Source organism: Oxyura jamaicensis, chromosome 1 (genome assembly GCF_011077185.1).
Source record: "Oxyura jamaicensis isolate SHBP4307 breed ruddy duck chromosome 1, BPBGC_Ojam_1.0, whole genome shotgun sequence".
NCBI classification, from domain to species: Eukaryota; Metazoa; Chordata; class Aves; order Anseriformes; family Anatidae; genus Oxyura; species Oxyura jamaicensis.
The window spans coordinates 183,893,324-183,906,614 of record NC_048893.1 but is presented as its reverse complement, the minus strand read 5'-3'; the positions used below and the strand labels follow the sequence as shown (position 1 = coordinate 183,906,614).

The window sequence follows — 13,291 nt, the reverse complement described above, 5'->3', positions numbered from 1 at the left end:
ATACTGTGGTGCCCAGAACTGCACACAGTACTTGAGGTGAGGCCCGCACCAGCGCAGAGTAGAGCGGGACAATCACCTCCCTTGACCTACTAGCGATGCCGTGCTTGATGCACCCCAGGACACGGTTGGCCCTCCTGGCTGCCAGGGCACACTGCTGGCTCATATTCAACTTGCTGTCTACCACGACCCCCAGATCCCTCTCTTCTAGGCTGCTCTCCAGCGTCTCATCGCCCAGTCTGTACATGCAGCCAGGGTTTCCCCGTCCCAGGTGCAGGACCCGGCACTTGCTCTTATTGAACTTTATACGGTTGGTGATCGCCCAGCTCTCCAACCTATCCAGATCTCTCTGCAAGGCCTTACCACCCTCATTCGAGTCCACGACTCCTCCAAGTTTGGTGTCATCAGCAAACTTGCTCAAAATACCTTCTATTCCTACATCCAGATCGTTTATAAAAATATTGAAAAGTACCGGCCCTAAAATGGAGCCTTGAGGGACCCCACTAGTGACCGCCCGCCAGCCTGACGCAGCCCCATTTACCATAACCCTTTGGGCCCTGCCCATTAGCCAATTGCTCACCCATTGTATGATGTTTTTATTTAGCTGTATGGTGGACATTTTGTCCAGTAGGATCCTATGGGAGACCGTGTCAAAAGCCTTGCTGAAGTCCAAAAAAATCACATCAGCTGGTTTCCCTTGGTCCACCATACGGGTGATCTTATCGTAAAAGGAAATCAAGTTAGTTAGGCAGGACCTACCCTTCACAAACCCATGCTGGCTGGGACCAATGACTGCTTTGTCCCCCAGGTGCGCCTCAATAAGTTCGAGAACCATCTTCTCCATGATTTTACCAGGCACTGACGTGAGACTGACAGGCCTGTAATTGCAAGGGTCTTCTTTCTGACCCTTCTTGAAAATCGGCACAACATTTGCCAGCTTCCAGTCTACCGGGACCTCTCCAAATTCCCAGGATCGTTGAAAAATAATTGAGAGAGGTTCCGCGATGATGTCCGCCAGCTCTTTCAGCACCCGGGGATGAATCCCATCCGGACCCATGGACTTGTAGGGATCGAGGTGGAGTAGCAAATCCCGCACACGTTCAGGGTCGGTTGGGAGTTTGTCATCCCCACCGTCCCGGTCCTCCAGCTCGGGGCACCCTGGGTCCCAAAGCCCATCATCGGCAATGAAGACAGAGGCAAAGAAGGCGTTAAGCGTCTCTGCTTTGCCTATGTCATTGTCTGTGAGGAGACCTTCCCTATCAAGGAGCGGCCCTATGTATTCTTTAGTTCTCCTTTTTCCATTCACATATCTAAAAAAAACCTTTTTGTTTTCTCTCACAGACACAGCCAGCTTCAACTCTAGGCGTGCTTTGGCCACACAAACTTTCTCCCTACAAACACGAACAGCATCCCTGTATTCTTTCCATGACACCTGGCCCTCCTTCCAGTAGCGAAACACTCTCTGTTTCCGCCTAATCTCCATTAGAATGTCCCTGGTCAGCCACGCCGGCTTCCTGCCCCGCCTGCCTGACTTGCGATATTTAGGAATTGCCTGATCTTGTGCTTCTAGGAGGCATCGCTTAAAGAATGACCAGCTCTGGTGGACATCGAGGCCTTCAAGAGCAGTTTCCCAGGGGACCTTGCTGACTAGTTCCCTGAGCAGCCTGAAGTCCGCTTTCCCCATATCTAGGGATGAGGTTTTGGTGGCACTTTTCCTTCTGTCACCGTAAATTTTGAACTCAACCACTTCATGGTCGCTATGACCAAGGCGGCCACCAATCACCACATCTCCCACCAGACCCTCTCTGTTTTCTAGCAACAGGTCTAGGAGGGCACCTTTCCTAGTTGGCTCCGTTAGCACCTGTACCAAGAAGTTATCATCTAGGTGCTTCATGAACCTCCTGGACTTGCTCGTGTCAGCCGTGTGGCACTCCCAGTTAACGTCTGGCAAGTTGAAGTCCCCCATAAGGACAAGGGGAGTTAATCTCGAGGCCTCTCTTAGTTCTGTAAAGAATGATTTATCGGCGCTATCGTCCTGGCCAGGTGGTCTGTAATAGACTCCCACAACGACATCCCCTTTATTCATTCGTCCCTTGATCCTTACCCAGAGGCTCTCAACTTTGCCATTGCCGACCTGAAGTTCCACACAGTCCAGCCCCTGCTTCACATACATCGCCACCCCACCACCTCGCCTACCCTGCCTGTCCCTCCTGAAATTGATGGGATCTGTGATGCTACTACAGCATGGGAGATAACACAAATATCTTCTTGAACAGATAATGCAAAGATGGGGTTTTAGAAAACTAAGAAAAGAAAAAATCATCTGTCAACCTTTAGAGAATGTATTCTGACTTATAAGACAGAATTCTAACTTGTCTTCAGAGTTGTTTTTAATAGTTTAAAACCACTTTTATGTTATAATCCTTAATTTCATAGAAACATAACTATTGAATTTCAGGTTAAATCATTCTCAAAACCTTTTTTTCCCTACATTGGTTAATGTCATCTCACGTATGTTTGTTTAGAGTTAATGTTAGTGTAAAATCTAGGTAATTGCAAACTTAAATGTTTGGTGCTGTGGACATCCTTTTACATTTTTATCACTCCTGATGCTTTAAGTAGAGGAAGTTTCTGAATTAATGTATTCACCTTTTAATGATTGAGTAAACTTTGTGTTGCTGGCCCATGGTGTTAGCACAGGTAACTACTGACTAAACAATCTTGTCATAATTTTTATATGATTTTTGGATACGCAGAGGGTTGTCTAGTGAAGCCTAGGCCCATAAAATAGATTGTAAATAAACAGAACCAAACTCGATCCCCCTGTACTCGGCTCTGGTGAGGCCGCACCTCGAGTACTGTGTTCAGTTTTGGGCCCCCCGCTACAAGAAGGACATGGAGGTGCTCGAGCGAGTCCAGAGAAGGGCTACGAAGCTGGTGAAGGGTCTGGAGAACAAGGCTTACGAGGAGCGTCTGAGGGAGCTGGGACTGTTTAGCCTGGAGAAAAGGAGGCTCAGGGGCGACCTTATCGCTCTCTACAGGTACCTGAAGGGAGGCTGTAGCGAGGTGGGGGTTGGTCTGTTCTCCCACGTGCCTGGTGACAGGATGAGGGGGAATGGGCTAAAGTTGTGCCAGGGGAGGTTTAGGTTGGCTATTAGGAAGAACTTCTTTACTGAAAGGGTTGTTAGTCACTGGAATAGGCTGCCCAGGGAAGTGGTTGAGTCCCCATCCCTGGAGGTCTTTAAAAGACGTTTAGATGTAGAGCTTAGGGATATGGTTTAGTGGAGGACTTGTTAGTGTTAGGTCAGAGGTTGGACTCGGTGATCTTGGAGGTCTCTTCCAACCTAGACTATTCTGTGATTTCTGTGATCTCCTTCTGTCCTTTCTGTTGTCATTACTGAATGTCTTTTTCCTTCAAAATATCATTGAACCATAAGATATGCTCTGAAGAGCTAGGTGCAGAAAAACCCCAGCCAAACTAAAAAAAAAAAAAAAAAAGGCAACAAAGCAACACCCTGTAAGTTTATAAAACTTTAGAAATAGTTTACTGCAACAGCTATTACAGTAAGAGCTCTGTTAATACACAGAAGGACAGCAAAAACAGCGCTCTGGGTTCATTCATCTTCTTGCTTTCCATTCTTTTCTCATTTAAGACATGCAAAGCATCTAGAATTATAACCATGACTAGGAAAATGGACAGTATTACCAAATTGGGTGCAATGCAAAGATGGAAATGTAGGGTTTTCAGTTGGGTGGTAGGACATCAAATATTGCAACATGTAGCTGCCTGCAGACATTTGAAAAGTTAAAGTAGGAGGCAGCATAATTGGATTTTGCGACTATTGGCAGGGAAACCTATGGCATTTCTGTTTTGAGAGGTGGAATTCACTGAGTTTTACATTCAGTCACCTAAATTTAGGTGGTTGAATAGCAGACCTTATGCATGAGGAATGTGAGCTCTCCTTATTGTGCTTGTACCTATCCATCAATAGATGCAGTAATTTAGTTCTCTAGGCTTCTGAACTCTCATGAGAGACATAGACACTGAGCTCCTGTGTGTGTGATACAAACGTAGGTGTTTAATTTTGAATGGAATCCCATCCACTCCATCGGTTCCAATGAGCTGCATATTCAAGCCATCTCTTTTTTTTGCCATAGAAAGTGAATTGTGGTAGTTTCTCTTTTTTACAGAGGGCTGTGAGATTCATCAGTGAAAAGCTCTAATGCTTCCTGACAATAATAGAATGCTTTCAGAGAAAAATTGGGATGAATATATGGGAAGCTCTTTTTTTGTGGCAAATCGGTTCAGCTTTCTTATATTCTACTAGTGAATATAAGAAGTAATCTCCTCTCAAGAGCTTTAAAAAAAGGAATTGAACAAAGTCTTTGAGGAAAATGAAATAAGGGAACGTTCACACGGAGAGGGACAGTATAATAAATTGTTCATTTCACAGAGCTGGTGATTATATAAAGAACTTTAATATCGTAAGAATCATGAAATCCAGTCACATACTTCTCATGTTGGTGGGATGTTTTTAGTGTAAGTGACAGTGCCTGTGGGGGATGTGGAAGGGCAGAGGCAGGTTCTAGGAGCAGCTGTTGGTTTGAGTTTTTGCCAGTTCAAATACTTGAAAACCCGGCTTGCCTCTTATAATAGTCCTGCTCTGCTGTTGTTTAGAAAGATTGGACGTGGTGTTTGTCGTCTTTCATCTTTGTTACTGTACATCTGCTTCCTACTCGATTTTTAAATCTGCCTCGCCAAGGCAATGTCAAGCTCCTTGCATGCAGTTTAACAGCTGCTGGCCGCAGGAAGTCGGTCTGAGGTGACCCAGGGTGATGCTTTGGAAGAGCAGGAAAAGCACAGGAAGAAAAGCACCGATTCCTCAGTTATTTCTACCTGTATGTACCCTGCTCTCTTGTAAAGCAGTAACTGCCAGACGAGTGCTTTCTAATTTGAAAGCATGAGGCAGTTAAGCACTTTATTATGGGGGAAGGAAAAAGGAAGTGAGAATACTGAGGGAACATACCTAAAGTGAATTTTAATGGGCTGATCTAAGCTAAATTCAGTTTCTGATGTGCTGCCCTTTCCAAATGTGCATGGAAATTGAGTTAACCATGCTCTTGTTGATGTCTGTAGGGTTTGGAGAGCGGCGTCTGTGCTCCAGTCTGAGTTGGGTCCAGCAAGATGTTGTCTCTGGTCTACATCCAACATGCCAGTACACAGAAAGCATGTGTGGACGTAGGGAGATGTTACGTGACATCCACCCCTCTATTTCTTCCTCCCCTGGATCACTGCTAGTGATAAGGTGAGGCTGAAGAGTGGCCTGAAACCTCAGTGAGCCACTGTTACCATAACCATATTCACTGCACACCACAAACCCAGGGAGGCCGCTTTTAATTTCCTGAGATTTCCTTGGAAAATACAGCATCTTAGCCTGCCTAATGACTCCTAATACTTCAGTTAGGAGAGAATAATCTTGCTGATGTTTGTTTTGGATACAGAGACTAAATTTAGTTACCTGTAACAGGAGTTACAAGCAAGCTAGGACAGAATCCACAGTAGATTATACATCTAAAGCAAATGTCTTATCTCTGAAAGTCCATCCAACCTCTCTGCAGGATGTTGTTGTTTGGGGATGGTTCTGCAGAACTGAAGCTAAAAGTGTGCTCCTCAGAGGGGCAGCATGCACCCAGCTTCTGGCTGGCCCCAGCACCTTGCATTGGTGGTGGGAAGAAGCCTGGTAACTGCAGGAGGTGAGAGGGGGCTGGCTCAGGGCCAGACAGAAAACCACAGGAAACCAGGTTTTTTCTACTGTTTTTTGGTCTCTTTATAAAATATAAGTAATATCAGTTAAAAGAATTGAGCGTATGAACATGCATAGCAAATGTAGCAAAACAGATTTCCAATAACTCTTAAGAAACAAAACAAACCCACAGTTGCAACCCCTCCCTCAAAAAAACAACAACAACAAAAACAAACAACCCACAACCCTTCGGTATCATGGTTGCCTTCTTCACTAGTGTGTTTTAGTGATGAGTTGCACATGAGAACTGGATCCAAGGAAAAAACATTTTGTGGTGGTAAGTCACCTGTCAGTATTTCTCCCATAGTTGCAATGTGCTTCCTAAGATAATTATGAATTTCTAGTTGATACCTATTTCACTCAAGTTCAGAAAACTAATTGCATTGGATATTGTCATACTTCTAAAGATCTATAGAGGAATCCAAAAATAGAAAACAAACAAGCATTTTAGTGGTCTAATATAGAATAAAAATTGTTCCTTTATTAAATCTGTTATATTGTTTAAAAATCAGAGGGCTCAATTGGCCTTCAATGATGGCATATTCAAATAAACCATTTCATATTAAATATAAAATATAGCTCAAGACTACCACTTGGAAGTCATGAGCCTGTTTCTCTCTGGGCTGTTACGAAGTCATCTTCTAGTTCAAATAATTTGCTTTTTACTAATTAAGGTTTGTCAGCTTTTTACAAGTGTCCTTGAGAAGAAAATATTTTAAACCTTTGGGGGGAAAAAGTCATTACTAAAATTGCTATACCACATCTGAAAAGCAGAAAGGTCTTTTTTAATTTACTAATATGATTGTAATTATAGAAATTGGAAGCCTATTTTAATTGCTTTAGTGTAATAAAAAAGAAATGTTAGTTAAGTCTCTTCCACATGAACTTGTGCCCTTGATAGTATTACGAATTTGTCACTCCAGAATAATTTTAGTGCCTCATGGTCTTTAAATGGGATGTTATTCATAAATCGTTCGTGGGCATCAAATTGTCAGTACTGGAGAAGGCTAATCAAGTTGACTCCTAATTGTGTTAAGCAGTTTTGTTTAAAATGCCCCTAAGAGTTTTTTGTTAAATGCTCTCCTTTTACATTTGGAGGAATTCAGTCCCAGCTGAGCATCCTTGCTGTCAAAGCTGTTTTCTGTAGGATAGTGTTTCTTAATGCCCTTTTGTGATGCTCTTCCTTTTATTGAATTTGTTGAATACAAAAAAAATAAAATAAAATATGGGGTGCTGCACCTGGGATGGAGCAGTGCTGGGCACAGGCACACGCTGGGAGGTGAGGCTGGAGAGCAGCTCAGCAGGAGGGGACCTGGGAGTGCTGGTGGCAGCAGGCTCAGCAGGAGCCAGCCTGGGCAAGCCACATTTTGGGGTGCATTGAGGACAGCACAGCCAGCTGATCAAAAGAGATAAAGGATAATAAGAAGGGTTTTTTTCAAGTATGTAAACAGCAAGAGGAAGACTAGGGATAATGTGGGTCCCTTGCTGAACGGGGGGTGGGGGGGGGATCCTGGTCACAGGAGACGCTGAGAAGGCGGAGATACTGAATGCTTTCTTTGCTTCAGTCTTTGCTTTAAGGACTCTCCCCCAGGACTCCTCACCCCTGGCAAGAGGACAAAGGGTCTGGGAAATGGAGAGCTTCCCCCTGGTTGACGAGTGGTTCGTGAGCGTCTGAGTGGGCTCAACGCACACAAATCCATGGGTCCTGATGGGATGCATCCGCGTGTGCTAAGGGAGCTGGCAGAGGTGATCGCCAAACCACTCTCTATCATCTTTGAAAGGTCCTGGAGAATGAGTGAGGTGCCTGAAGACTGGAGGATAGCCAGTGTCACTCCAGTTTTCAAGAAGGGCAAGAAGGAGGATTCGGGAAACTACAGGCCAGTCAGTCTCACCTCTGTCCCTGGAAAGATGTTAGAGCAGCTTGTTCTGGAAGCCATCTCCAAGCAATTGGAAGAGAAGAATGTTATGAGGAGTAGTCAGCATGGATTCACCAAGGGGAAGTCATGCTCGACCAACCTCGTTGCCTTCTATGATGGCATCACCAACTGGGTAGATGGGGGGAGAGCAGTGGATATCATCTACCTTGGCTTTAGCAAGACTTTCGATACTGTCTCCCATGACATCCTGCTAGCAAAGCTGAGAAAGTGTGGGATAGAGGACTGGACACTGAGGTGGGCTGAGAACTGGCTGACTGGCCGAGCTCAGAGCGTGGCGATCGGTGGTGCAGAGACCTGTGACTAGTGGTATTTCCCAGGGGTTGGTGCTGGGTCTGGTCTTGTTCAACATCTTCATCGACGACCTTGATGAGGGAATAGTGTCTGCCCTCAGCAAGTACGCTGACGACACAGCTGGGAGGAGCGGCTGACACGCCAGAAGGCTGTGCTGCCATTCAGTGAGACCTGGACCGGCTGGAGAGATGGGCAGGAAGAAACCAGATGCGGTTTAATAAGAGCAAGTGTAGAGTCCTGCACCTGGGAAAGAACAACCAGGAGTATCAGTACAGGCTGGGGGACGACCTACTGGAGAGGAGCGCTGAGGAGAAGGACCTGGGGGTCCTGCTGGACGACAGGCTGACCATGAGCCAGCAGTGTGCCCTGGTGGCCAAGAGGGCCAATGGGATCCTGGCGTGCATTAAAGGGAGCGTGGCCAGCAGGTCAAGGGAGGTGATCCTCCCCCTCCACTCTGCCCTGGTCAGGTCTCACCTGGAGTACTGTGTCCAGTTCTGGGCTCCCCGGTACAAAAAAGACAGGGATCTCCTGGAAAGAGTGCAGCGGAGGGCCACAAAGATGATACGGGGCCTGGAGCATCTTCCCTATGAAGAAAGGCTGAGAGACCTGGGTCTGTTCAGCCTGGAGAAGACTGAGAGGGGATCTTATCAATGTGTACAAATACCTGAGGTGTGGGAGACAGAAGGATGTAGCTAACCTTTTTTCAGTGGTTTGTGGGGATAGGACAAGGGGCAATGGCCTCTAGATAGAACACAGGAGGTTCCACACTGACATCTGAAAGAACTTCTTCACGGTGGGGGTGACGGAGCACTGGAACAGGCTGCCCAGGGAGGTTGTGGAGTCTCCTTCTCTGGAGATATTCAAGGCCCATCTGGACGCCTACCTGGGCAGCCTGCTCTGAGGAACCTGCTTTGGCAGGGGGTTGGACCCAATGATCTTTTGAGGTCCCTTCCAACCCCTACAGTTCTGTGAAAGAGGTGATTTTCCCGCTGTGTTCAGCAGTGGTGCGGCCTCACCTTGAGTATTGTTTGCAGTTCTGGGCCCTGTAATGTAAAAAGGATGTTGAGGTACTTGAACGCTGTTCCAGGGTTTTTCAGACTGGATGTGAGGAACAATGTCTTCAGTGTGAGGATGGCCAGGCACTGGGACAGGCTTCCTAGAGAGATGGCTGATGCCCCATGCCTCTCAGTGTTCAAGAGACATTTGGGCAATGCCCTCAACAATACGCTTTAACTTTGGTTAGCCCTGATGAGGTCAGGCAGTTAGACTTGATGATCTTCTCAGATTGCTTCCAACTGAGCTTTTCTATTCTGTTTTCTCTATCCTAGTTTTTTTCTGGTTTTCCAAGAAGGCCCATTCCAACAGCCTTTGTTTTATCACATAAATGTCTTCCCTCATCTGGCTTGTGTCCAACATCTGGTAAATACATTTTTTTACCCGGGACTGTCATTCAACAACACTGATGGGAAACTATCTTTCTCATCACATTACAACTTCTTTCTTAATCTCACCCAGTATATTTCTGTGTAGGTGCAACGTCCTGATCTGTCAGATGAGTTTGTTGTTTTGATTGAGAACCTGTCGGAGCAAGGTTTGGTCAGCATCTGACACAGTTACGGGGCTGTAAAGCGTGTTTGGTCAGTCTGTGGCCTGCTGGGCAAGTGCTCTGTGGCAAGGCAGTGACCCAGCTCGCTCCAGACAGCATCCTTTCCTGTGAGTCCTGGGGGAACTGCCAGTTTTGAATAAATGCAAATGTGCTCTGAAGTCCAATGATTCCACTAAGCATTTGTACACTGTGACACAGGTCTCTGTACACAATAAATTGTACGCTTGCCTTGGGTTTGCTGCATGTTATCTATGTTCACTGCATTCTCTGTGTGCACTTGCGTATCTCTTGTCATGTTCTGGCTTGAGCACATGACTCCAATGTCTCTGTAGAAACGATACAGTATCTTACAACAGAAAGACTGAAGCAAGTGCTTTAAAAGAAGAAAGGTGAAGTATGTTTTGCAGAAAAACACTGGATGTGTGCCATAGAAATTCCTAGCTCGTATTTCCATTGTTGTAAATACACTTTTTTTTTTCCCTGTAAATTCCAGGTTGAGCCATGCCTCTGGTGAAAAGGAATATCGAACCAAGGCATCTCTGCCGAGGAGCTCTGCCAGAGGGAATAACTAGTGAACTGGAATGTGTAACGAATAGTACCCTCGCTGCTATCATCCGCCAGCTAAGCAGCTTAAGTAAGTATCTGTATCTTCCTGCAAGCATTTGATTGGTGATGGAAAAACTGAATAAATGGAAGGCTCTAAGATAGCTTGTTTTAAATAGCAAAACTTTGATACAGGGCACTGTTACTTAAAATAATATAATGCTACTTCATTGCTTTTATGCTCTCATATAGTTCTAGTTTTGTACAAGCAGATCCTCTCTAGGATTTTAAAGATTTTTTTAAGGAAAAAAAAACAACAACAACAACTATGGATAGTAAGCTAGTGATTTGTTTTTAAAATGTAAGAAATTGATGCAGGAAATGAAGCTAGCACTTGAGTTGTTCTTGGCCTTCAGTTGTATGAGATGAAGGCAGCCAAGTCTTCTGCTTCTTGTCATTAAATGACATTTGACTGAACTTTCAGTTTATTTAAAGTGTTATTTCTTAAGTCTTCATGTGTGAACGATTAATATGAACAAAATAAAAAACATGCATCAGAATAATAGAATTTGCCACAACAAACCTGCAGACTACTGTTAGCATTGTCTCCACAGACAAGAGCCTGTACCATACACCTATCAGTTGACCCTACAGCTAGCAATTCTGGAAGCATGTCTGGAGTGCGTGCAAGAAGAATAATACTTCTTAATGAGAAGACAGAGTGTTTAACAGTCAGCAGCTGTTGTTTGTGTCGATAATTCTGGTCCTAGAAAAGAAATGATCACTTCATCAGTTTTTTACTTTGTAAATGTAAACAGTTCAAGAGCATTAGAAAGTCCCCATGGTTAGACTGTGGGTCCCACTAGCCCGGTGTTCAATTTGTGATGATAGCAAATAGCCTATGATTAGGGAAAGAGTACAAGAAACACATTATGTTCCACTTCCCAGTAGTCAGTGATTAGGGATTTTTCTAAGCTGGAGGTCTATCTGAATCATCCTATGTAACAAGCATTTGTAAACCTGTCATCTGTGGAATTGTTTTGATGTGCTCAAATTGGATTGTACTTCTTTCACGCACAGTGACCTATGGCAAAGTGTCCCACCATAGAAATTGTTCCATTTCTTTTTGATACCTACCAAAAATAATGGAAAGTGATTACCTCCCACATACTTTTGTATTAGCTGTGATTTTATAAATCATTATTGCGTCCTACTAGTGGTATCTTTTAGAAGTTGGAATGTCCTGATCTGTTAACACTCTTCTTGGATTAGAAACGTTTTTGTAATTTTGATGGTGGTTATTTCTGCCTTGGATATTGAAATTAGATTTTTTTTTTTTAATGTGGAGTCCCATCATAGTCCAAAAAGTGTCACAGTGACTTTTTATCATAAGTTCCCTAAAAGTTTGTAAAACTTTTTCTTTCCCTGCTAAACTTTGAGCTGATGCTTTTAGAAAAGTCTCTAAGTAATTGTCAGATCTTTTTTTGAGCAGTAGCTGCTGAATTAGAGCCTAAAGTTATTTATAGTTAAAGTGCATTTGCATTTACTGTCACTGAGTTTCACTTACCATGTTATTAGGCAGTTTCTCAGTATCAACATCCTTAAATTTCAGAAAATTGCGAAGAAGGGCTGATGCCTCCTGGTGATGTTCAAGGATATCTGACCTCATTTTGATATTAAACAATGATGGCCAGAGTCTGGGTAGTACCTTTCACTTCTCTGGCTTGTTAAATCTAGAAATGTCTAGCTTTCACTTCTCCAGATTTGGTCTTGGGGCTAATATTAATTAGTTAATATTAATTTGTGTTTTCAGATCCTCATATGACTACTGCTGAGGAACTTGCTGAGAAACAATTCATGTCATGCTGTTTTCATTTAGCAGATTTCTCAGGTTATCAGAAGTCTCTTCAGACAACCCTAATGTACTTTATTCATGTCAAGTTAAAGATCTATGCAGATAACAATGCGTCGTTTGTTTTAACAGATGAATATGTTTTTTAATGAGTGAAGTCTACAGTGAGGCTTATCCATGGTCTAACAGTAAAATCTGTCATGTTTGCAGAGGGCTTTTTGCAGACAGCACTTGTTTTGCCTGTGTTTCAAGCCAACTGGGAGCAAGGAAATGATTGTAGAAAAATGTTGTGCTTGAGCTAAGGTAGCATGTGTCATTAATGGTATCAGAGCTTGTTGGTGTTCCCACAGCTTGAAGAATAGAGAGAGTGAGTACAGGTTCGTCCTGCAGCCATGCTATGTTTCAGTGTTGTACTGAGTCCACTGTGGATTTAAAAAGCTGGCAGGTCTGTGCTGTTGTGTACAAATTTGGCTTGCTACTGCTCTTTTTAGGAGATATGAATAAGTTCCCATCCGAAGGGAATGTGCTCTCAGTGGAGCTTTTTTTTTTTATTATGTCTTCAGATTTGGGTTTGTTTGCAGCCAGCTGGCTTGGAGCACAGGCAGAGTGAGCAGAGTTCTGCATGAAACTCTGCACTTTTATGTAAGGCAAAAGCTTGCCTAGGGGAGTCACCTCCTCTCGGGGGAGAGAATCTACTGTGTGGGAGGACTGGGAGCATTTGCAGCCTGTACTTTTAAGCATTATGTTTGCCTTACCTGGTAAATGCACAGAGTGAAGGCTTTGAAGAAACAGCCTATGCAAATAGTCCCTAACTTTTGGCAGTGGAGGTGGATCTGAAGGCAGCAGGGCACTAGTCAATGAAAAAAGCTGGATGGACTCTGCAACAGGATCTGTTGCACCATGGTTTTGTTACTGACTTGAGCTTATGTGTACATATGGGGAAGAAATAATTACATCTGAATACCTTTGAAGAGCAAATATTACCCTGTATTGAGCACTTCTAAATTAGATCTTGGCCTGTACGTTAGAATACTTCTTTCAAGTTACATTATCACTTCTTGGCTTCTTTCCTTTCTGTGAGTCTTTAAATGTCTCCTGTTTTTTTCTTTGGCTTCTCCACTGATTCACATACTACCTCTGAGGCTGAAGTCTTGTTTCTAGATGGACAAAAACCATAGCCAGTACAGAGCTCCTTTCTTTGAGCCACGTGCAAGTCTGATTGTACAATATATAAAGTGAACACGTGTCATCTGTGAGGAGC

The 13,291-nt window shown here is 44.0% G+C and overlaps 1 protein-coding gene across 2 annotated transcripts in view; it reads left to right on the top strand.

Annotated features, from left to right (window-relative positions):
* Positions 1 to 13,291, top strand: part of WASF3 (WASP family member 3) — a 69,421-nt gene that overhangs the window by 37,052 nt on the left and 19,078 nt on the right. For both annotated transcript variants that reach the window (XM_035325979.1, XM_035325971.1), the window contains exon 4: positions 10,129 to 10,269. In XM_035325979.1, coding sequence (XP_035181870.1) covers positions 10,137 to 10,269 — 133 coding nt within the window. In that variant the 5' untranslated portion in view covers positions 10,129 to 10,136. The remainder of the gene's footprint in view (positions 1 to 10,128; positions 10,270 to 13,291) is intronic.